The sequence below is a fragment of the Micromesistius poutassou genome (assembly GCF_964030765.1).
Source record: "Micromesistius poutassou genome assembly, chromosome: 5".
In the NCBI taxonomy this organism is placed as follows: Eukaryota; Metazoa; Chordata; class Actinopteri; order Gadiformes; family Gadidae; genus Micromesistius; species Micromesistius poutassou.
The window spans coordinates 19,089,496-19,114,087 of NC_140275.1; the positions used below are offsets into that span (position 1 = coordinate 19,089,496).

The window sequence follows — 24,592 nt, forward strand, 5'->3', positions numbered from 1 at the left end:
AAAACACAGGAAAAGGCAGATTTTCAAAGAGCTTGTAATGGCTAATCTCACTCACACCTGGTGGTATAATAGGGGCCCTTAAAGAAACACGTGCCATGCCAAGGAGAGGGACTGCAGCTTGCCTGGGCCAATCGGACTGAAACCGTCTCAACAGACAGATGGAGACAACTAACCAAATGATCGTTTTTTAATTATATTCTTATGCAATAATATTGGACAACTAATTACATCCCTGTGTGTGTCGGATCCCTGCGCATCATCATCCAATGTTTTGTAAAGTATTATGCTATATATTGTGTGCTCTACAGATTGTGTGCATGTACATTAACTATTCACATTGAATGGATTGTTATACACTGATGGTAAAACTCTGGATCCTTAAAACAAATTAGCCCACATGTAGCAATCAGCATGCCGCTTATTAACAGAAATCCAAAGTATGCTTGACTTGATAACAAACAAACTAATGAGGATTTTCTGAACTCTTTGTGTTTATCAATAATCAATAATTTGATAATTTGATTGTATGCTTTCATTGTTCTCAGCCTCACTTGTAAATCGCTTTTGATAAAAGTGTCTGCTAAATGACTGTTTAAAAAAAAAAGTGTTAAAGAAAGAGAATTTCGAAACGTATTACTTATTTTCAAAGAAAGAACATATATTCCAAAATCCCCAACAAGCATGACCTATGACCCCACTTTCATGACCTTTGACCCCACGTTCCTCTCAGAGAGCAGCTCATGTGTCTCTGTTCTACAGAAATTAATAAAACCAAGAAAATATATCAAATTATCTGCACTTTATATTTAGTAATGCAATAAACTTGAATAAATTGGATTGACACCAAACTTCATGAGTTTGATGGGACATTGTTTACATAAAATTACAAAAAAAAAAAAAAAAAAATCTCTAGTCCTTACCTCCGTGCGCGTGAAACAGCACCACCTGCTGGTGTCGCTGAAAACGAAACGAAAAGAGGACTTTGGGTGCGCGTGTTTTTTACACCAGACGTCTGTAGTTCGTATGTGGTCGTGGAATCAAGTGGCGTTGCGTTTAACCTCCACCCGCCCACACGCTTCTGTGTTTCAAACTAAGCAGTCGGTGGTTGTTGTTGATTTTTAAGGCGAAGCTCGCACTAGTCAGAGCGAAGTGTGCGTCTTTCCATGATATTTTATTTTAATTAACAATAATCCTTATTCAGCAGTCAACTCGGCTAATCTTTTTAAATCGACGTAATGTTTTGACTGTCGCCATTCATATCGAACCAGCTCTGAACATATCTATAGACTCTCCATAGCCCTTTAGCTCCTGTAGTCATATGGCACAACAAACATAAGGTTATCGTTTCGGGTTTCAGGTCTCGGTTCATAGCATGGCTCACACGAGGAAAACCGATTTTCCAGATGACTGGGAGGACGACGAACGGATGAACTTCTTGTTCTCCGACTTCAAGGAGAACCGGGAGGTCCACCCCTCGGACTGGGACAGTAAGGTGGACTTCTGGTCCTCCCTGGTCCTGCAGACTTGCAGGACGCGCGGAGCCGTGAGCCTGAGCCTGGAGGAGCTCAACGCCGCTTTCAAGAGGAACGGACGGCTGCCGCTGGGCTTGACCACGGTCATCCAGAGCATGGCCAGGTAACCTTCTCACTCATGGGCATGTTGGTCATCCAAAGCTCTTGTGTCACTGTTACTGTCGCTGCACGGGTTCTCACTGCGTTTGTTTGACCTATCAGGTGTGGGAAGCTGCAGAGAGAGTCTGAGTTTGCTGCCAATGTGGACTCTGGCTGGCTGTCCTGGGGCGTCGGAGTTCTGCTGGTGAAGCCTCTGAAATGGACCTTCTCCACCCTTCTAGGGAGTAGCCTGGTATCACAGGAAGAGTCTTTTGTTGTGATAGAGCTAGTAAAGGTATGTTGACTCAATACCTTTAACTCGATGTAAGTTGTGTGCGACACTGTCAGTAATGCCACGGGTTCCACCTTCCAGGAGAAGGCAGCGGACCTGCTGGAAGCCTACAGGAGCAGTGCCTTCTCCGGCCGCTCGCTCCTGTCCTTCCAGGAGCTGAGCGAGCTCTGTTCTGAGGTTTGCCCTGGAGAGAGCTCCCTGTGCCTGGCTCTGCTGCAGCTGCAGAGGGAGAAGAGGTGTACCGTCTCAGTGCATGAGGGGGAGAAGGTAAGGGTTGTGTTAGCAGGGCAAAGTATGTATAGATAAATATATAGGATGCACCGTCTGTGTCAAACGGTTTCCTTCTCAGATGGTTTTCCTTGTTCTGCCGTCCTAACAGAGGGTAAAGTTTCCCTCGTTTTGCCGTCCTACCAGATAGTGAAGTTTTCCTTGTTTTGCCGTCCTAACAGGGGGTGAAGTTTTCCTTGTTTTGTTGTCCTAACAGATAGTGAAGTTTTCCCGGCCGGGGCAGAGCCGGGTTTCCCCTGTGAGCGACGTGGACGTTGGGATCTACCAGCTGCAGCGCAGCGAGAACCTGCTGGGGGAACGAATCAAAGCCCTCGGCCTGGAGGCAGACAAGTACAGCACATACACTTTATACATAAAAATACACATTATACATTCAGATACATACATACACATTATGCATACAAGTACACATTATACATACAAATACACATGAAACATACAAATACACTTTATACATACAAATACACATTATACGTACAAATACACTACACTAACTCATTATACAGACAAATACATACAGGACGTTAATTTGGCCAAATGGGTTTATCAGTTTAGTGTTTATCTTTAATTGTGATGCTTTTCTATATGTGTGATGGCGCACCTAGTGTCCTGAGTCTATTCCATAAGGGATGGTTTGAGCCATTTTCTGTATGGAATATACAAAGCAGTGCATTTTAACTGCTGGGGGAAGATTGGGCTGGTGTTTTTATGAAAGCGCCAGTAGGGGGGCAATATTTTAACGAAATGTTAAGACCATGCAATAGAGATATGACCACATCGGTGCATAGCCTCAAAGCCAATGCTCTGTGGTATCACTTAACCAAAGCACTGCGCTGGATTCATGGCCTCAATTCATGGCCAGCAAAAAGCTGCTGGACTTATTGCTGGGGTCAGACCATTGGCATTGGGGGGTGAAGCACACTGTACTGTGCTTCCTGTCCAAGATCAGGTGCTCATCTCTAACCTCCTGCTAACGCTAGGACGTGGGATTTATCTGCAGGTGCAGAGAGGAAGCGAGGATGCTACTGCGGGACAGGAAGAAATCTCAGGTTACACACACAAGCACACGCACACACATCCAAACACAGAGATATGCACAGACACACACACACACACACACACACACACACACACACACACACACACACACACACACACACACACACACACACACACACACACACACACACACACACACACACACACACACACTTTTTGCATCCTGCTAATCATCCATAATTTCCTTTTTAGTTTCTCTTTATTAGTAAAATGTTCCTCTGTCTGAGCTGTTTTCAGGGTGGAGATGCTATATAGTATATATATGGCAATCTCCAAGATATTCTATTGCTAAAAAAACAGTCTATCACATCACACCAGCTGGTTGAACAGCGAGTCTGTTGCGGTAGAGCCGCCCTCCCTCTCTGGCACGACGGGGAAGTGTTGTGCCAACACCCAGTTCCTAACATTCATAATACTGCAGATGCAAGAGCTTCCATCAGTGGGCTATAGGCTCAATCACAATGTGTTACATAATGTGGAGATAGATGGTGACTTTATCTGAATAAAAATCGTTGGAGAGCTTCAAGATTGCCGCTTTAAGGATACTTTAAAGGCAGAATCCAAATATTTCAGTAGGGATTTGCTGTGTTGTTTATGGTTTCCTGCAATGTCCCGCCTTCAAGGTGATGATTGGCTCTGAGAAAAATGAACGCTGAGCCGAGTGTCAGTGTCAAGCAACCGACACCAGACCCTGACCCGCAGGGCCTGGGCTCAAGCAAGGGTTTTTCTTATTCCCTGGTGCTAGAATGTCTTGTGTTTCACAGGCCTTGAGATGTCTGAGGGGACGCAAGAGGGTTGAAAAGAGAGCGGACAACCTGTTTGCCCAACTTGAGACCATTCGAGGTATACTGGACAGAATCGCCCAATCACAGACCGATAAACTGGTAAGAGCTGGAAGGTTAATAACAATGTTATTGTGGGCAATGAACTGTTTTGAGTGGCCTGGTAATTCCCTCCATGGGGACCTCAGTGTTCAGCTGTTTGGATCACTGCTATTAACCATATGTACCGTATTCCCCTGTGCTGATGTCTGTGCATGTCACTGTGCTGGTGACCTCCAGGTCATGCAGGCGTATCAGACTGGGGTGGCCGCCCTGCGACTGGGATTGAAAGACGTCACAGTGGAAGGTGCAGAGAGCCTCGTGGATCAAATCCAGGAGGTAGCTATGAGATTTCAGTTATTGGTGTTTGTCTTTGTCTCTATTCACTATTCATTTGCCATACTAACATGTGTGTTCTGTCTTTCACCAGCTGTGCGATGTTCAAGACGACGTGAACCAGACTTTAGCGGGCGTGGCCACTTCAGGTGCATGGTTTATTACAATACAAGATATATTGTGTCATGAATCATTTCTGCTGTTGCGTGAGTACTTAGAGATATTTTACACAAATATGTGTTGGCAGACGAAAATGTGGACGAGTTGGAGGAAGAGCTCAAAGCCCTGATGGAGGGTGCTGACGGGATGACGGACGGCCTCCCGGGCGTCCTGCCGGAGGTGCCCTGCAGCCCCCTGGGACCGGCCAGGGAGACGGCCCAGGGAGGAGGCTCCCTGCTGGGCTACTTGCCCGACATACCGACCAACACCTTCAACACCTTCAACATCAGCGACCAGCAGCTGGAGGAAGAGCTGAATCGTTTAACCCTCAAAGACTCAGGTTTGTTGTTGTCCCTTCTAGTTCTACCCTCTGTGAGGCTGTCCTCTGATTGGTCCGTTGTAATGCGTATCTTTTCCGTTTCTCCTTCTCTTCAGACTTTGGACAGAAGAAGAGGCTGGAGCCGGCGCTGTGAGGAACCGTATGGAAACACGTTGGGAGAGTTTCAACGAGTCTGTCAGTCAACTATAAACAGTTATTTTATTCTCTTAAAAGAATGCCATTTCTGATTCCTCAAAAAATTGAATCACAAACTCGTATGTGTACGGATGGATGTTAAGTGTAAATACAAACACTGTGGCACTTTGATCACTGCACTGACAGTGCTGTTATTCCATCATGGGGTTTTAAGTGACTTGTTTTGAATAGTGAATCTGTTATAATGTTTCCCATTAATTTTCAGCATGGACAAGGCGTCCATGTGTAAAAAGTAAATGCATTTAAGTCATATTTTCTGTGATATACTGTCTGCAATAATGTATGAACAGTCCTTTTTTATTGTAAGTGGCCTTCATAAATACAGATATACCTTAAAATAAAGATACATTTCATGCCAAATCAGGTTTTGATTGCTAATAGAAAATAAAAATATTTTAAACAGTTGTGTATAACGGTACTTAAACTTTTTTTTTTTACTTTCATGGATGTAAAATTAAATATTTAATATTCGTACTGCACTTCTCATTTAAATTTGTATTTACAAAGTTGCTTGAGTAATTATATTTCCCAACACAGCATTCTAGCATTCCAATATGCCAAAACATTGTGATGTGAATCTGGGGACAGGCACCGCCTAGTGCACCTGTGTCGGTTAACACCGAGAGGCAAATCGAACCCACCCGACACAGCGCATGCGCCACGTCACTCAGCGGAGACCTGCGACGGAAGAGCAGCAGGCTCACGGCTAGCATCTGGCTGTCCAGGTAAGCGGAGTTTAACTCCTCAAGGAGGTCAAAGAAAGAGGCAACCCTTCAACACTACGTTGCGATTTGATGTCTACCAGCCTCGTTTATTCTTACAAATGGTTTGTTCCACCTGTCAAATCCGTGTTATTTTCCCGTAGCTAGTTAGCACTAGCCGCTCCAGGAGTTCATGTTTACGCATGACGTATAACATCACATCTCCTCCTGAGAGCTGAGGTCCGTCCGTCCAGACCCCGAGGCTCACTGACCACACTGTCCTTGTCATAAGGTCCGGATCATGGCTGGCGATGAAGAAACGGAGAAGGTTATCTGGACCGAGTCGACACTCGCCTCTACAGTCAGCTGCTCCCACATCTCTCTATATTAACTAATAACACCATCCTTCGTCATGGGAAGGTGTGTATGATGAGGGCAGCCCCTGGTTCATGACTGTCACATTGATGTTCACACTCCGCATAGATGTAGCTCTCCTTGACTCAACACAACCGCCTTCCTTCTGTGTTTGACAGGATCAGCATCTCCTGCCTGTTCCCAGCCTCCTGGCATTTCAGTCTGTCGTCCCATGTTCTTCCACGGATCTTACAGCCTTCCTTCAGGCAGCTGCTCTTACTTGGCCTGGTGGTGGGCCTGGTGGGACTGCTGTACCTGCTGTTCTTCATTGGAAAGGGACACACCAGTTGGACTAAAGAGGAAAGCCACTTCCACAGGTACGCTTGGTTGAACTCGGTAACCTCTCCACATCCTGTTTTACGAAACACGTAACAGATTGTTTGTTTTTGTCCTCTGAAGACACTTGGCTCGAGTCACAAATGTGGAGGCGACAGACACCAGCAACCCCACGCTGAACTACGGCCTGGTGGTGGACTGTGGCAGCAGCGGCTCCCGGGTGTTTGTGTACTGCTGGCCACGCCACAACGGGAACCCCCACGAGCTCCTGGACATCAGGCAGATGAGGGACCAGCACCGCAAGCCTGTGGTGATGAAGATAAAGCCAGGCGAGTCCTACACACTCAGAATTTACATTAAGGGCGTTTAGCAGATGCTTTTATCCAAAGCGACTTACAATAAGTACATTTGTAAGAAGAAAGAGAAACAATATATCGAGGTCGGTACAGTAATGGTGCCTTCTATTTGTCTCGTAATCGCGACTTGCAGCTCAGGTGTGACGTCACATCCGTCTCGTAAAACGAGTGACCCCGGGTTTTTCGTTCTATTTGGCACACAACAAGACGAGTTGGAGCTCTGCTTTCTGCTCAAGAATCGGCATTGTTGTCATAGCAACATGGAGCGTCTCTAGCCATTTTCAGCGGCACAAGCTACAAAATAGGCGGTATTTAACACATAAGACTGTAACGACATGCCTATAGGTAACAGTATACAGTGCTATGTGTATGACTTCTTCATTTGGTTACAACAAAAACACAAGTGCTTAAAATAGTAGAAAACCACAATGTTTACTACATGTGATGCTCGGAGTAGCCATCTTTGTTACTGAACTCGGGGTCCTCTGAGTTCAGACGAGTTGACGAGTCGTTTTTACGACCTCGGGGGCGTTCTATTTGCAACTTCCGGTTCGTAACTCGGAAATCCGACTCGCAGATCGAGTCGGGTGGACAAATAGAAGGCACCATTAGGATGTTCATAGATCCAAGTGCCAAGCACTACCAATCGCTTGGTTAACCCATTCCCCGTATACAACAAAGATAGCCCGGATAAGATGCTACACAATGCTAAGTATCACCACAACCATATGACACATTTTCATTGTTGTTGTTGACAATATTGTCTTTAGAGGTTTATGACTTATTTTATGACTATGATTTACACTGTAAATGTGTCCTCAAACTTTCCACCCTTCAATCATGAAGCTAAATAACTTACTGGTTAACTCACTGGTTATAGAAGCTTTAACTGGGCCATTCACACCTGGATCGACCGAGGTTTAGAACCTATTCAACCTGAACCTCAGTGGGTGATGTCAGCATTGTTATGCAGTGGACATCTCTAATGTGGAACTCTTTGCTTTTAGGGATCTCTGAATTGGCCACATCACCAGAGAAGTCTAGTGACTACATCTACCCCCTGCTGAGCTTTGCAGCCCAACACATCCCCAAGAACAAGCACCAGGAGACGCCCCTGTACATCCTGTGCACCGCTGGAATGAGGCTTCTGCCTGAGAGGTATGATGCAGCAGGCCCACTTGAGTCTCAGGGGCAGCTGTTTATTGCTCCCTTGAAAAGTAACTCCTTCAAAACCAAATCATTGTTTAGGCGAGCTTGTTCAGAAAACAGCCATTGGTCTAATTAATTCAAAATAGAACAGGCATTGACATTGCCGCCTGGTAACCAATCGAATGCCTGCCACAACACATCTCCACGCCCGCGATGCGTGATCCATGCTGCTCGTTGTTTTCATTCGCTTCAGCTTTGTGACTTTTAAGTGAAAGGCTCTACTTAAAGTAAACAATATGACCTAATTTGATCCTACAGTTTTGTTACACTGCACTGCCCTTGCTTTTTGATCATTACAAATAATAGTCCAAATGATCATCTTAAAATAGAAGATATACTTTCTCTAGCATCACACAAAAATTGTAAACAGTCTGAGGGGCTGAGCCTAGTGTTGCTGACCTCAACATCACAGCCTGCTTAATGGTGTTTCTGGTTTGATCTTTTTTTATTTTAGTCAACAAGAAGCTATTCTGGAAGATCTGCGGACAGACATCCCCGTCCACTTCAACTTCCTCTTCTCTGACTCCCATGTGGAGGTAATCTCTGGCAAACAAGAAGGTAAGCAAGTGGGATTCACTTATCCGGAGGAATTGCACCGATTTTTGTTACATTTGTGAGAGATTAAAAAGTAATATTCTCATTAACACAATGAAGTTTCAAATATTAAATGATTAAATTCTGATTATTCATCTTTTCTCTTTCATTCCAGGTGTCTACGCATGGATCGGAATAAACTTTGTACTGGGAAGGTTTAACCATGTCCACAACGGTAAACATTTTTCACATTGACTTCCTCTAGTGTTGAATGTTTTTCTTCTGAAGATGGTGATCTGGTGTCATGGCCGGTCTGATGCTCATGCTTACGTGCTGCTTGTGTTCCTCCAGACGGCCAGGCCGTAGTGGAGGTGCAGCTCCCAGGAGGTGACCAACAGGAGGCGCTGGTGAGAAAGAGAACAGCGGGCGTCCTGGATATGGGGGGCGTGTCCACGCAGATAGCGTACGAAGTGCCCAAAACTGTAAGCTTTGCTTCTCCACAACAGGTTATTATCCACCAAACCAATTCAGTTTTATCCCCCGCTGTCTTTGATTTCTTTGCCACTTACCCTTCTCGTCTTCTCCTTCCCTCCCTCCCACCTCCTGTCATTACCCGGTTCAACCGGTTTGCATCCTTTGTTTTGTCCTGTGATGATGGTGACGTGTTCTCCATTCAACTCTATTGATGGCCTGCTGTAAGCCGTCTGCCTCCATTCATAGCCGGATACAAAGTCCAACACATGGAAATAACTGAGCACCATTCAAGCTTTCATAATGCTCCGTACTGGAAAAATACAAAGAAATGTGAAATGGTTCTGTTGTAGTCGTGTTAATTGTGTTGAAAGCGTTTTTTGCATTGCATATTCTAGTGGTTTTAATGAGTGTTGGCTTTCCACCACATGCTGTTGATTGATAGTTGAGCCACACATGGACCTGACCCGTGTGTGGCTCAGTAGTGCTCAGGTCAGCTTGTGTTTCTGCCGCTGATCTCCGCTGTGCCGTCTAGGAGGAGGTCGCCAAGAACCTCCTGGCAGAGTTCAACCTGGGCTGTGACGCCCATCGCACGGAGCACGTCTACCGCGTCTACGTCTCCACCTTCCTGGGCTTCGGGGGCAACGCAGCACGTGGGCGATACGAGGAGAGCCTGGCTCAGAGCACCGCCACACGAAACAGGTGAGAACCGCTTTGGATTATCAGCCTACTTACGTTCTTTATTTGAATACTTTTTTCTTTTTAATTCCTATTCCTGCTCTTTCTAACAAGACAGCCTTATTTCCCGTATGGGATCAACATGGGGCCTCTTACATTTTCTGGATGTAAAAGGATAATAAACGCTTCATTAAAACATCCGTCACCAATATAATTTGTCCAAATCACTTTGTCGTGCCAGAGAGCGTTTAGCATGAGGGCGCCTTCTCAAAGGTAAACAACACGGCACTTATGTCTTTTAAGAATGAATGTTTGTTCGGTCAAGTACAAGTCAAGTACTTGTACAAAATGTCTTATCACAGAGATCAAAGTACCATATTGCCCTTGTTTAAATTGGTGGCACACAAACTCTCTCTGGGAGAATTGGCACCACAAAGTGACTTTGACAGAGTGAGGCCTGGAGAGACGTGACCATGGCATGTTCATGACGTGTGTGTTCCCCGTCCCCCCCCAGGCTCCTGGACCAGCATGCCGGGGAGACGGCCGAGTCCCCCCTGCTGGACCCGTGCCTCCCCTCCGACCTGCAGGACCAGGTGGGTGCACTGCACCTCCGGGGAACCGGGGACTTCGACCGCTGCCGGCTGCTCCTCCAGCCGTTCCTCAACCGCACCGAGGAGAGCCACACCTCGCTCAACGGCATCTACCAGCCCGCCATCGACTACGGCAACAGCCAGTTCTACGGCTTCTCCGAGTTCTACTACTGCACGGAGGACGTGCTGCGCATGGGAGGGGACTACAACGCCAGCCGCTACGCCCAGGCCGCCCGGGTAGGAGGAGGAACCGTGTTGTTCACACCACGTCTCCGATGAGCACGCTCACCCTAACCCTAGGGGCTCATTACCGTGGACATTGAGCGTCTTTTCAGCCAACACAACATCCAACTAGTGGAAGCTAGCTCCCAGCTCTTATTAGTGGGGATGAGTTCTGAGGGCAACTGAAGGCAGTTTCTTTTTAATTTTGCACGTGAAATAAAAAGAGAATCCTAGTAATCAGATGGTATATGCCATTTGAAGGACTTTAACCAAAGCGTCTCACAATGCTATGTGTGATATGTGCACATAGATTTCTTTGTATGCAAATCATACTGTGAGTACATGCTCTTCCCATTGAGCCTAGGACAGATCTGACATGGTACCTCTGGTGATGCTGTAATGTTGGTGTGGGACCTGCTGGGCTGAACTGATTTTGTGTTCCTCAGAGTTACTGTGCGACGCAGTGGAAAACGTTGAAGGAGCGCTTCGACCATGGCCTGTACGCATCGCATGCAGACCTTCACAGACTGAAGTAAGTCATGCAAGGAACTGGAAACCCAGTCTAGGCTTAGCACTGTTTCATTATTGCCAGTTGTACAATAAAAAACTGGTTTTAGGTTACAAATGCTGACCTGAATTGCTATGGGGATTAGTGTAGCTTTTTAAATGAATGGTTTTTCACTGTTTTCCTTGGCAGTAGCCACAACAACATAATGCATTTCTTATCTTCCTTTTGGTTTGTCTGTGATTTCCATCACTCACTGTGCAGGTACCAGTGTTTTAAATCTGCATGGATGCATGAGGTTTTCCACTCGGGATTCTCCTTCCCTGCGGATTATAAAAACCTGAAGACGGCCCTCCTGGTCTACGACAAAGAGGTGCAGTGGACGCTGGGAGCCATCCTCTACCGGACCCGCTTCCTGCCCCTGAGGTAAGGCGCGGTCCTCCGTTGTCATGGCCGCTCGTCTGGCTGAGTGTCAGGCTAATAACGTGCTCTTCGTGCCTCGCAGGGACATCCAGCAGGAGGGCCTGAAGGCGGTCCACTCCCACTGGCGCCACGGCTTCTCGCTGTTCAACAACCACTACCTGTTCCTGGCCTGCTTCCTGGTGGTGCTGCTCTCCATCGCCCTCTACGTGCTGCGCCTTCGCCGCATCCACCGGCGGGGGGTGCAGCGCTGCACGCCGTCCTCCGTCACCTGGCTGGAGGAGGGCCTCCTGTCGCCCCCGCTCCCCATCACACTATGAACCCCCCCCCTGAAACATCGACAATCTCCACTCCACGCATGTCTGACCCACCCTGCACCAGTGACCCGCCCCCTCATGGAGAGGGGAGCTCAGACCGCCATCATTGACCTGCTCCTTATGAGCCCGCCCCTCATGGAGAGAGACCCCGCCCCTCATGGAGAGAGGCACTCAGACCTCCATCATGATGCTGCTCCTTATGACCCCGCCCCCCATGGTGAGAGACCCCACCCACCATGGTGAGAGACCCCGCCCCCCATGGTGAGAGACCCCCACCCACCATGGTGAGAGACCCCGCCCCCCATGGTGAGAGACCCCCACCCACCATGGTGAGAGACCCCGCCCCCCATGGAGAGAGACCCCGCCCCCCATGGAGAGAGACCCCGCCCCCCATGGTGAGAGACCCCGCCCCCCATGGAAAGAGACCCCGCCCCCTATGGAGAGAGACTCTGCCCCCCATGTAGAGAGACCCCGCCCCCCATATAGAGAGACCCCGCCCCCCATGTAGAGAGACCCCGCCCCCCATGGAGAGAGACCCCGCCCACCATGGAGAGAGACCCCGCCCCCCATGTAGATAGGCGCTCAGGCCTCATGCTCCTTCTGTGCTTCCTGGACCGGACTGAGAAGCACTGGGGACGCTGCAGAGGTTGGGGAAAGGTGTAGGATCTGGGATATTTCTTTGGGAGGGGGGTAATTTATTGAGCTATTTAATGCCTTTTATTTGCCGCACATGTGATTAAGTTACCATTAGAAGTCCGTTTCCATGAGCATCCATGACAACAGGACGGCTCCGTGACTGCATTGCACACTTCAAGATGTGGATTTCTTTGGGTGCACTCGCCTTTTTGCCTTGTAAGGTGCATGATCACTATATGATAATATTCATCTGTCTGTCATACCGTCTTTGGGTTTTGTGTATTTTTATTTCTTGAGGCCACAAATACAGCATATTAAATATGGGCAGTAGAGGAAATTCTTCAGAATGTAAGGTACTGCGATTTCTATTTATTTTTTTGCGTTTCTTTGTGCAGGTATGTTCTGTTGTTACTTTCCATAGCAGGACAGGGATTCTAAAAACTCCAAACAGTGCAATATTTGCCCTTGTCATATCACTGTACCTCGTCTAATAATGAGCATCACTTCTCTTGTTCTCTTGGTGTCTTTTGTAAATCAAGAGGGGTTGGTTCATCCACAGGAGGTCCATGGTAGCAGTTCAACGCCTCAAGTTGATGGTAAACAAAAGTGTGTGTGTGTGTGTGTGTGTATATAATATATATACATATATATATATTATGTGCTTTACACTGTTTACATGGATGGAGACGAAAGTGTGCATTTCAGTGGAGTAATAAAAGTTTTATGGTACCAAGTTATGTTGCTGCATTTTACAAGTAGGAAGTGAGTGATGTTGCGTAGGATTTGCTTTGCTCAATAAAGCTCTTTATTGAGTAGTATGCCTCTCTGCGCCGGCACTCTTCCAGGGTATGTATCGTGGTTCACTATTGACAATCGTTCAAGCCTATCAAGCGCTGGTATATGGAGTGCTGACACGTTGGCCAATCAGAAGAACTTTTGCATCTGCGTGTTCTGTGCAGGGACCCAACCGGTTGCCAGGCTGCGGCCGTTGTGTTGACGCTGCTTCCACATTTCCACCAGGATCTTCAAGCCGCTGAGGCAAGGCTGCTTGCGCAAGGTGCCATGTGCAACCGCACATGGCACATCTATCTATGCACATGGGACTGAAAATGGTTATTTCATGTTCTTGTTTTTTGATCAGTGTCCGTGTATTCCAAGTATTCCGTGTGGTTGATAATCCTAATCATGAACACTTTCTTATCAAATGATGTGATTATGCGAAGGGAGATTACCCTGTAGCATGAGTTGTACTGAATGTTATAGTGGACTCTTATTAGTTTGTTAAGCACACATGTAGACCTGCTGTATGAATACTGTGGGTTCGGGAAACGCGACCACACTACAGACTCATAACGCATGTGTCATCTGAGTGCGTTGAATAAGTTGGACCAATCTTGTCTTGACTGTGTTTTCTATTCGAATATGTATAAACCAACATTGAAATCAATTGTTTCACAACTAATTAACCGAAACTGAAGTGAAGGAGATACAAGGTGGATCATGATTATGTTTAAAAATAAAACGCCATTTAATCGGAGGTGAAATGCACACTTCTAGCCTGCAACAAGAGAAACGGCCAATTAATTATTAAGAATCTAAGATGTGATGAATGAAGTGTACGTTCAACCAACCCAACATTGTGACAAAAAAACCACGGAATTCTAGATGAATTACTTGATTACATAAATAGAAAATTGCTCGTCAACAGACAACCCATAGATCTAAGTTAATAGACAATGGCTTAGCTGCAGGGACTTCTTATAACACGAGCACAGATAGTGTGTGTGTGTGTGTGTGTGTGTGTGTGTGTGTGTGTGTGTGTGTGTGTGTGTGTGTGTGTGTGTGTGTGTGTGTGTGTGTGTGTGGGTGGGTGTAGGGTGTTGCCAACCCCATTAAGCAGATGTTACTGGATATGTATACTTAATCCACTTATCTTCCGAGTCATGCATGTGCCATTTGCAGTATATGTGGTCGAACCCATAGATGTAGTAACAGATATACTGCTGGAAAAGTCGATTCAACTGTCAGGTAGGGTCAGGGTAATTTAGAAGCCAAACTTTTGATTGGACAACAGAGTCCGAAGACCCGCCTCGTTGTTCGATATACGCATTCCCATTGGTCCACATAGCCAGGATCCAAACTCTTGCTGCTGACGTCGCACGGGCGCTGGGACTCCTGTGGCGATGTTGTGGTCGTACACGCCGCCGGTTTTAAGAGTCTTATCTTGCGCACCCTCCTTGTAGCCCCGGTCCCTCACATGCATGGAGTCAAGAGCCCACCGTGCGTGGCCACACTGGAGATGTCGGAGAACGAGGGCCGAGAGGACGAGGGGGACGGGGACTACGAGAGCCTGCCGCCTCATGTCTCGATGATGACCCACATGACAGCGGGGGCCGTGGCGGGCGTGCTGGAGCACACAGTCATGTACCCCGTGGACTCGGTCAAGGTAGGCTCTCTGGAGACGCTATGGGGGGCTTCACGCGTCTTCACCGACCTGCCCACTGACCTCACACACACACGGACGTACGCACACAGACAGACACATTACGGTGCATGGCTGTGTAGCTGGATGGCTAACGTTAGCTCGTTCATCAAGTCCAGGCTGCATGGTTTGCTTACTTTCGTATGCTGAGCTGATTCAGAGCTCATGTTGCATGGACCCCTCTAGTAGACCCCAAATCAACCAAAGATCGTCCTGGGACCCTGGACCCTGGGGTCCCGGGACGCGAGAAGCGATGGGGTCTCTGGTTGAAACATCACGTATTGACACCTCGTCTTTCTGATCATGGGGAACAGACTCAACTTAGACCCGATCCACAGGAATGTGTTGAAGCATCGACCTTGGCCCCCGCTCAGGAGTGGTTTAGTCAGAGTTAATGAGTGCAAATGGCTTCGTATATTCTCTCTACCTCCTTCCTATGCGAACAAACTTTCAATGAAGTAATCTCCTTTTAGAGATCTTCTTTTAACTGCTTTGCTGTCGTAAAATCATTATACTTGACTTATAATAATGTTACTACATCTGACCACTGTGAAGGTCAAGGGATGTGTTAGATGGCTCAGCCAGTGTCTTATTCTAAAAGTTAATATTCCCCATTCATTCACCAAGACCCGGTCAGCATAACAGAGCAATGAATTCTAAGTGTTATCACATCAACCAAACCGAGTAATAATAATTATTATTCATTATTATTAGTAGTATTATTATGCTTTCAACAAGTGAGTATTGTGAGTATTTCCTGCTCCTTGTTTATGGTCCGGAGATGGGGAGAGACTTAGTGACGCGTCATCTGGTAAGCGTCTTTATGAGGAAATGTTGGAACCGGTTAGATCTGTCATTAGAGTGACTGTGTCCTGTGTTATGACGTGAATGTGATACTCCTCAACGCTACAATCCCATGTTATTACAACGGAAACTTCTGGAGGGGATTTCTCTGAAACATCCTTAAAGTGCTTGTATTTGATGTATATGAGATGACTGTTTATTATCTGGCATTGCAAATAGCCTTCCCTTGTAGCCCGAAGTCTGTATGTTTAGTATACAACATTCACATTAACATATTGTAGTTTCATGTTTTAACAGTTTGTTGCTACAAAAAAGAGCTTTGGGGCTTTAAGGTGTACATCTTGATGTGGACTGTACATTTTAAGTTAACTTGAAGTTAATTTCAAGTTAACGCTGTGGCGCTTGAGTTAAAGGTTAATTTATTGTTGCAAATGGTTCATCTAAAGTGTGTATGATCTTCAGATGCCCTCGGGTCATAAATAAGGTGAGGGGAGTGATGTCAAAGGACCTCAGGGTGTTGCCTCCCACTAGGGCAGCAGGGGGCTTATCAGTGGGGGGCAGAAAGGGGAGTGCACACAATTGGTAATTGATAGAGTACTGATTAGTCAACTGTCAGAGCGCTTGTGCCATCAGTAAGTTGTGGTTCAATTGTCTTAATTGATTGAATTGTTGTGTTTTATTTTAGAGAACATGACTCCAAATCAATAATGTTTTTTGGTGCCATAATGAAATATTGTTTGCTACACTCTTAAGCATTGAGTAAAACTTTTATTTAATTTCCTTTTCTAAGAAAAGGAAATGAAATCCCTATTTAATAGTTGAGAGAGCGGGGAGGAAGTGCAGAGGATACAGGAGTCCCACGGTCTCCCTCCGAACACAAACACGCTTTGTGCGTCCGGATAACTTGGCATGGTGAACTATAACAAAAGGACCATCATAGCCCACATCTGATCACCCAAAGTCCTCTTTGCTCATTGTGTCCCCAGAAAGGTAATTGGCACACATTAGCATATGATGTGGGATGCCCAGGGGTCTGTTACCTTTAGGCCAATGTTTCTACTGTCCTCATTTTATTACTGAACGATGAATCATCTCCAAGTTTCAACAGTCACAAAGAAAATGTTGGTAATGAGCCTGAATCCTCTCAATGAGCCCAGCGTATATCAGTGGAAGCTGTCCTTTAATGAGGTCCTGACATTAGAAGCTTCTAGTGCTCGAGCACAAAGAGCAGAGACACAAAGCATCCCATCGTGTTCAGCTTGTGGCTCAGAAGGTCTGACCAGTACTCAGAAGGTCTGACCAGTACTCAGAAGGTCTGACCAGTACTCAGAAGGTCAGACCAGTACTCAGAAGGTCAGACCAGTACTCAGAAGGTCTAACCAGTACTCAGAAGGTCTAACCTCTTTACTCTAGCTTGGATGTGTGCATCTGTACTCTTATAACAGGAAAAGCATATATTGTTGTTTAAATGGGCATGACAAAGGTGAAAAGATGCACCGTTGTGCACAGTATCTTATTTGTTGAGAATATTATCATTTGGGATTTATATCAGTGAGAACACGGATTAGGGATTGGTTTCGCAGTAGCCATGCAATCACAGGGTTAAGGAGCAGGTGGGAAATTACATAAGTATAGTATAAGCAGATCAATGAAAAGTATGTTTTTTTTTAGCTGTACAGCAAATTAGATTGATTGGATTTAGATGTAAGACAACGTGCTGCTTTATTTAGTATTTCTTTACTGGAAATGAGCGTGGAAGGTGTAACAAGCTCCTCCACACTGCACTGTGTTTGTATAACCTCGGTGGACAGAAGGCACACGTTGTTGGGAGGGACACGCAATGAAAACCTCCTTCTCCTCGTCTCCCCTAGACCAGGATGCAGAGCCTGCAGCCGGATCCCAAGGCCCAGTACAGCGGGGTCTACCAGGCCCTGAAGAGGATCATCCAGACGGAGGGGCTGTTCAGACCGCTGAGGGGGCTAAACATCACCATGCTGGGCGCCGGCCCCGCCCACGCTCTCTACTTCGCCTGCTACGAGCAGGCCAAGCACTCCCTGAGCCACACCTTCCAGAGCAAGGGCAACAGCCACTTAGCTAACGGTCAGTACGGGTTCAACGCCTCATCGAGCTACCTGCACGTTGGGCTCCGTTCACCAACCAGTGGTTAAAGGACACTCAGAGGTCCTCGACTGTAATTCTTGGATGATGTCTGGCTTTCCTCGTGCACGATGGTGTTGATTGAGCTGCTTCTTCTCTGAATACCTACAGGTCTAGCAGGGAGCATAGCGACTGTCCTCCACGACGCCATCATGAACCCCGCAGAAGGTAAAACCTCAGGATCCCAGTCTTTATTGAGCCCCCCGTGACCCTGTGACCCGTACCCTAACCCTCCCTGTCCCCCTCCAGTGGTGAAGCAGAGGATGCAGATGTACAACTCCCCGTACCGGGGCCTGTGGGACTGCGTGCGGACCATGACGCGCGCCGAGGGCCCGGGGGCCTTCTACCGCAGCTACAGCACGCAGCTCACCATGAACATCCCCTTCCAGGCCGTGCACTTCATCACCTACGAGCTGATGCAGGAGCGGCTCAACCCGCAGCGCCAGTACAACCCGGGGAGCCACGTGGCGGCCGGCGCTCTGGCCGGGGCCGTGTCGGCCGCCATCACCACGCCGCTGGACGTGTGCAAGACGCTGCTCAACACGCAGGAGAACGTGGCGCTGGACTCCATGCGTGTCAGCGGCCACCTGACTGGCATGGCCAACGCCTTCAGGACGGTGTACCAGCTGGGCGGCGCCTCCGCCTTCTTTAAAGGCGTGCAGGCGCGGGTCATCTACCAGATGCCGTCTACAGCCATCGCCTGGTCGGTGTACGAGTTCTTCAAGTACTTCATAACCCAGCAGCAGCTGGAGCGAGAGGCGGCCAAAGGCTTGCGGTAGTCGGGGGGGTGGGGGGGGAAGCCGCCACGAGGGAAGCCAAAGAACAGAGCGAGAGAAACCCGGGCGCGTCGCGGTGTGTCGGAGTGATGGCGGGCGCGTCCGGTGTGACGACGCGGAGAGACCCGCGTGACGGCGTGGCCGCGCCGTACTGGTTTTCTGGGCCTCGTTGCAAAGGGCTTCCAGGAAAGGGGTTTGCAATGTGACACTGCGTGGCACTACCTACTTCCTACACAACCTTTACTCTTTGTGTTCCTGTTTCCAACGAGCGCTCGTGAGTGGCCCTTCAGAGGGGAGCGTCGGGCGAGCAGGCAGCCAGACGAGAGAGAAAGGCCTATTCTCGTCTGTTTACCTCCTCCCTCCACAACTCTCACACGAGTCACTTCTGCTCATTGTGTGCATTGATTGTTTGCCTTCACTCGTGTGTTTATAGTTCTAATATGGGAACTTTTTATTTATACTATCATTGCATTCTTCTGGCGTTTGTATTTATATGTGTGGAACAAACACAGGGCTCTCTGCTTGCATTCCTTCTGAGTGTTTTTATAACAAACTGCTTTTGGGGCATTATTTTATTCTCGGTTCTCAAAGGCTCTTACAGGGCATGTGAACATTTTATGTCTTTACAATATTTCTTACTGGCTCACAGATCTCATAATGAGGGTTCAGATATTGTTAGCGGTGGTCCTCTTGTTGACAGGATTATTAATTGCTGAAAATTATATTTTCGTCTTTCTGAGAGCACCGCACGCACTCTCTCCGTATCAGAGCTGTAGACCGCAGCGGTCTTCATATCGCCTTGTTTTAGGTGCAGTACTGCACTGCTCCAATCACGCACAACGTGTGTGTGTGTGTGTGTGTGTGTGTGTGTGTGTGTGTGTGTGTGTGTGTGTGTGTGTGTGTGTGTGTGTGTGTGTGTGTGTGTGTGTGTGTGTGTCTGTGTGTGTGTGTGTGTGTGTGTGTGTGTGTGTGTGTGTGTGTGTGTGTGTGTGTGTGTGTGTGTGTGTGTCCCTCCCTCCAGCATGTCAATATGCAGGTCCAAGCCATGGGTCCAAAGTGAAGTGTATGTATCACCGTCATCTCTTTCTAGGACAACTATTGTTCCTGGGCGTGACTTCTTACATGCCACGCCCCGATGCATTCGTACCATTCATTTGGCAGTTGCCAGTGTGCTTATGGCTAAGGTGGTGATGTCCCTACCCGACCAAATCAGCCTTGCTTCCACTCCTGCATTCAGTGGCACAAGTCCTGTGCTCTCTTTGTCTTTCACCTTTTGTAGGCTCTACATTTTACACTCCATTCCCTTCCCAACAACCCCCTCAAAAAGGTAAATCCTATCGTAACAATTAATGTGACAATTGTTAAGTGACTTAAAGGGCGTACCTTTTGTGAAGGAAGATTAGGGTTCCATCTTTTCCTAATCTCATTCTGTCCATGATTTTATCCGTGGTCCACATTTAGCATCCACTACGTCGTGAGTGTTGAGCCGTCCGTGGTGGTCCTTCTGTCCCTCAGGCTTCAGTCCTCCTGGAGGGACGGAGCTTATTTTAGTCTCTGCACTCAATGATTAACGCACAATGTAACGTATGAGAACAGAAATATTAAGGTTATTAGTACGTCATTAATGTAATTTCACACAATCCAATTCCTTTTTTTTTTTTAAAGACCATCCACACAACCAGAAACATTCACCTATACAGACACAGACACAACCAGAAACATTCACCTATACAGACACACACACAACCAGAAACATTCACCTATACAGACACAGACACTCATCCACACACTCAGCAGCAACCAACAAGGATCACTCCATCATTGCCCCTTAAATATGTCCTTAAGACATCTGGTGGGTTAACAAAATGAAGACATTTTTCACATTTTTGTTGTAACATTTTATAGGTCTACAATCTTATACTAATGTAAATATACATGCCTACTTGAATACACCAAAGCTAAAGGCCCAAAATACATTGTATTTGGGAGTACATTGGTTTGACATGTCTTACACATGTAATTATGGGATGCATATATGTACATATATAAACATAATGTAATGCCCATACTTATTTAAATCAACCAGAATTATTATTTTTTGTTGTTCAATTTAATTTACTTTTTTTTTTTAATGAATTTGTTAGAATTGTAGCCAATAGCTGTTTGGTGTTTTAACAGCAGGTTCAATCGACATCTTATGCAGGGTTAGAATTGTGTAAATATCTGAAGCTGTATACGCACATACAACTAAAATGGGAATGATTTGAGTGCCATCTATAATGCAAGAATGTCTGAAATCAAACAAGAATGTGTCGCTGCTACAGTATGCAACACTGGAGCTGAAATAAAAGGCTTAATCTACACTTCTTTTTGAAATGGCTTTTCTCTCATTCCAACTTTTGTTTAAAGTGTGTTGGGTCTTGGAAGCTTGCATACCTTAACCAAGGGTTCAATCGTTTACCAAGAAAATTATCTTTATATGATTCACATGCTGAAATATTTGTAACCTTTAAATGTGGATCCATGCAATGTGCAAACAATTCCGCCAGAGGGCACTGTAGATAAGTTATAAGTTATCCCCTTTATAGAACAAGGAATTCCTGCCAAGGAGGAAGTACAGGCCTTTATTAACTTCACAAGATTTTAAATGTACATTCACATTAATGGCAAAATAAAAAATGTTTTGCACTAATGGATGAAAAAAAAAAAAAAGTATTTATGAAAAGTTCCACTCTCGGCCTAGTCAAGAGGAAAAATAAATCTCAAGAAATATTAGGTATTACATAAGGATGTTTTCATCATAGGGCGGTGTGCTGCTGGACACGTAGGCCCTCTGGGGGCCCCTTCTCCTCTGTGTTTGGCTCCGAGGCCCCTGCCTCCACCAGGCTGTTTATCTGAGCTGTACAATAATCAGCCCCTCTTCTACGTCCCTATCTGAAGCAGCCGTAATCTCAGCTCAAATGTCTCTATACATGTGATGGGAGATAACAGACCGGTGCACAACAGGCTGTTGTGGACAGACCACCACACACACACACACACAGACACTCACAGACATAGACAGACACAGACACTCACACTCACAGAAACTCACACACACACACACACACACACACACACTCTTGGGGAGAGAGAGAGAGAGAGATGAGATGGTTGTGATGCGTCGGTATAGTCTCTCCATCGGCGTACCGGTGCTGCTACATGTGGGATCCAGTTACACTCTCCGAGGAAGTTTACGACTCGGCCAGCAGGGGTCATAACATCCGGGCCGTTCTGCTCATATTTTTCAAACCGTCTTATCAACCCAGGGCTGATCTGTTAGCATGTCACGGCATATTGGTGCCCTCACAAAAGTCTCTTTGTAGCGAAGGTTTCTTCAGCTCGCCCATCTGCACTGAACATCTGTCTGTTTACCCAACAGCAGGGGGGCGGGATGGCCCGGCGACCACACAGTCCCCCGGCCCACTGGCCCACACTAAACCAGTTAGACCAGAGAGAGAGAGAGACAGAGAGAGAGAGGGAGCGATGGATAGAGAGCGAGGAGGGGAGAGAGAGAAAGGGAGAGGGGAGGAGAGAGGGAGAGAGAAAGAGAGAGGGGAGAAAGAGAGGGGGGGGGGAGAGAGAGAGAGGGAGAAAGAGAGATAGGGGAGGAGAGAGGAGAGGGAAAGAGAGGGGGGAAGAGAGAAAGACAGAGAGAGGGGGGGGGGGGGGGGGGGGGGAGATACTTAGAAAGGCAGAGGAATGTGCTCATCGTCTGTGTTTCCCCGTATCTCTTCCAAGCCTGTGGGGAAGGAAGCATTATTACAATGTGTCAGTGTGACAGACAAAAGCTCCAACTCTCAGCTCTGCCCAGCTGGTTTATCTGATGTACTGTAGCTGGTGTACGATACCGCCAGGCCCTCAGAACCGTCATAACAGATCCTATCCTCTCTCTCTCTCCAAGTCTAATTACCTGTTTACCTCTGAAAGCCTCCATCATCCCCTCTACTGCTGCTGGTGCTGACAGTGCCCCTCTTAAGGTTTTGTTCCTTGACTGTGTGTTGATGTCATAGTTTTATGTTTATAGTTCTTCAGAAGAGACTTTTGGTCCAGCAATAAAATATACCAGTAACCAGAAACTTACCAAAAACATTTTAGTTTAAATACATGTCATGGGGTGGCTTAATAACAGATTGTTTGATTGATTGATTGATTGATTGATTGATTGAGCTGGTGGGAATGGTAAAGCACACCAGCCACACAACAGTTTGATTTGAGCCTATGTAGTTGACTCTTGTCCGTGTCGTATGTGTGTGACTGAGCTGCAGTCTGAGGTAAACCAAGAATAATGACGCTCTACAGCCTCCCTCAGTCTGTCCCTCTCTCTGTCTGTCTGTCGGTCTCTCTCTCTCTCTTGCTCGCTCTTTCTCTCTGTCTCCCTGTCTCTCTGTCTCTCTCTCTCTGTCTCTCTCTCTCTCTGTCTGTCTGTCGGTCTCTCTCTCTCTCTCTCTCTTGCTTGCTCTCTCTCTCTGTCTCCCTGTCTCTGTCTCTCTCTCTCTGTCTCTGTCTCTGTCTCTCTCTGTCTCTGTCTCTGTGTCTCTCTGTCTCTCTCTCTCTGTCTGTCTGTCAGTCTCTCTCTCTCTCTCCCTCTCTCTCTCTCTTGCTCGCTCTCTCTCTCTGTCTCCGTCTCTCCGTCTCTCTGTCTCTCTCTCTCTCTCTCTCTCTCTCTCTCTCTCTCTCTCTCGTCTGGTGGAGAAGCCTGGGTTCACCTTCACTGTCGGCATCCTACGCTCTGAACAAGGAACCTCTGGTTGGAAATCAAACAACCTCTACTGTAAACTATAGTTTACTTTAGTTTGCTGTAGAGGGTATAAACATTCGGTTGGAAGTCCAGATCTTGCATCAAAAGCCTTTTGTATTGATAATCTGGAAGCAATACGTTAATAACCAGTGAGTTGTTTTGTTCTGCTCAGTGAGCTCATGGTTGGAGAAGGATCAGAAACAGGCTCTTCACACAGGCCTCCCAGTTCTGGGGTCAGGGAGTCACAGCGTGTTGGACAGGTTTACTGACGCACCGCCAATCATCATGCCTCCATCTTTATCTGTCGTCCATCACCCCTCACCCCCCCCCCCCCCCTCCCCCCTGCTCACACTTCACTGGTGCTCCTGTAAACATGACCTCTGTAAATATGTTCAGCGCCAAATCCTAACCGCATCTTATCTGGTGGGCCGTGAGGAGGACACAGAGTCAGACTGGCAAACTACATGTCTGTACACACACACACACACACACACACACACACGCACACGTACACACACGCACACTTATACTATTACACACACACACACACACACACACACACACACATAACATAAAAAAACACACACACATGCACACACACACACACACACACACACACACACACACACACACACACACACACTAACAATGTGGTTGTCAGTTGTTGAAGCGTCTTCTGAAGCGCTATTCATCTTCATGATGGAGTAAGCAAGTCATAGATATTGTCTCATAATCGACCCACATGCATAATAGGTCATATAATGTCAAGATGCAGTCTACCGTCAGAGCCAGAGTTTATTATCTTTTAAAAATGACTTTTTCTCCAGATCTATATACAGTATGTTGTTAACGCATGATGTGTGGTGATAGTGCTGTTCACATCAGGGAGATCTCATCTCCACAGGCTACTCTATGACATCATCGTGTGACAGCAGACCCACGGTCATCCAATGAGTGGATGGAGAGTAAGAGCTCAGAGTCACGTCATCATGTGTCCCCAGGCTGATGTGTTGGATGGAGAGTAAGAGGTGTGACACGTCATCACGTGTCCCCAGCCTGATGTGTTGGACAGACAGTCAGACGGACAGCAGACCGTCTAGGAGGGAGACCAGTGGTTCATTAGTAATAGTAGTTAGTATGATAAATGTAGGAGTAGTGTAGTGT

At 46.9% G+C, this 24,592-nt stretch overlaps 3 protein-coding genes across 5 annotated transcripts; all 3 read left to right on the forward strand.

Moving 5' to 3' along the window:
• The first annotated feature begins 1,117 nt into the window (after positions 1 to 1,117).
• Positions 1,118 to 5,500, forward strand: chmp7 (charged multivesicular body protein 7). Its single transcript, XM_084467739.1, has 10 exons — positions 1,118 to 1,635; positions 1,734 to 1,905; positions 1,984 to 2,169; positions 2,387 to 2,520; positions 3,191 to 3,239; positions 4,014 to 4,133; positions 4,311 to 4,409; positions 4,501 to 4,555; positions 4,654 to 4,905; positions 5,001 to 5,500. Exons 1-10 carry the CDS (start codon positions 1,373 to 1,375, stop codon positions 5,036 to 5,038), a joined length of 1,368 nt encoding a protein of 455 aa, XP_084323865.1. The 5' UTR covers positions 1,118 to 1,372; the 3' UTR covers positions 5,039 to 5,500.
• Positions 5,501 to 5,685: 185 nt separating this feature from the next.
• On the forward strand, positions 5,686 to 12,216 carry entpd4 (ectonucleoside triphosphate diphosphohydrolase 4). Of its 3 annotated transcripts, none has more exons than XM_084468540.1 (13): positions 5,686 to 5,825; positions 6,094 to 6,221; positions 6,335 to 6,532; positions 6,615 to 6,820; positions 7,855 to 8,005; positions 8,511 to 8,614; positions 8,766 to 8,825; positions 8,942 to 9,096; positions 9,597 to 9,763; positions 10,254 to 10,566; positions 10,998 to 11,083; positions 11,321 to 11,482; positions 11,562 to 12,216. In XM_084468540.1, exons 2-13 carry the CDS (start codon positions 6,214 to 6,216, stop codon positions 11,794 to 11,796), a joined length of 1,845 nt encoding a protein of 614 aa, XP_084324666.1. In that variant the 5' UTR covers positions 5,686 to 5,825; positions 6,094 to 6,213; the 3' UTR covers positions 11,797 to 12,216. The 3 variants fall into 3 exon arrangements, with proteins under 3 accessions (XP_084324666.1, XP_084324668.1, XP_084324667.1); XM_084468542.1 differs by having other exon boundaries at positions 8,942 to 9,072; XM_084468541.1 differs by having other exon boundaries at positions 5,787 to 5,926.
• A 2,440-nt stretch (positions 12,217 to 14,656) lies between these two features.
• slc25a37 (solute carrier family 25 member 37) lies at positions 14,657 to 20,899 on the forward strand. Its single transcript, XM_084467801.1, has 4 exons — positions 14,657 to 14,875; positions 17,587 to 17,815; positions 17,984 to 18,040; positions 18,122 to 20,899. The coding sequence occupies exons 1-4, from the start codon at positions 14,687 to 14,689 to the stop codon at positions 18,649 to 18,651; spliced, it is 1,005 nt and encodes a 334-aa protein (XP_084323927.1). The 5' UTR covers positions 14,657 to 14,686; the 3' UTR covers positions 18,652 to 20,899.
• The last annotated feature ends 3,693 nt before the right edge of the window (positions 20,900 to 24,592 follow it).

Excerpts from the sequence above, each read along its gene's own strand:
- slc25a37 (XM_084467801.1), top strand. The coding sequence starts at position 14,687 with ATGCATGGAGTCAAGAGCCCACCGTGCGTGGCCACACTGGAGATGTCG. Across the intron at positions 14,876-17,586 it reads ACCCCGTGGACTCGGTCAAG|ACCAGGATGCAGAGCCTGCA; the intron begins GTAGGCTCTCTG and ends CGTCTCCCCTAG. Across the intron at positions 17,816-17,983 it reads CAACAGCCACTTAGCTAACG|GTCTAGCAGGGAGCATAGCG; the intron begins GTCAGTACGGGT and ends GAATACCTACAG.
- entpd4 (XM_084468540.1), top strand. Across the intron at positions 9,764-10,253 it reads AGCACCGCCACACGAAACAG|GCTCCTGGACCAGCATGCCG; the intron begins GTGAGAACCGCT and ends GTCCCCCCCCAG. Across the intron at positions 11,483-11,561 it reads ACCCGCTTCCTGCCCCTGAG|GGACATCCAGCAGGAGGGCC; the intron begins GTAAGGCGCGGT and ends CGTGCCTCGCAG.
- chmp7 (XM_084467739.1), top strand. The coding sequence starts at position 1,373 with ATGGCTCACACGAGGAAAACCGATTTTCCAGATGACTGGGAGGACGAC. Across the intron at positions 1,906-1,983 it reads TTGTGATAGAGCTAGTAAAG|GAGAAGGCAGCGGACCTGCT; the intron begins GTATGTTGACTC and ends TCCACCTTCCAG. Across the intron at positions 2,170-2,386 it reads CAGTGCATGAGGGGGAGAAG|ATAGTGAAGTTTTCCCGGCC; the intron begins GTAAGGGTTGTG and ends TTGTCCTAACAG.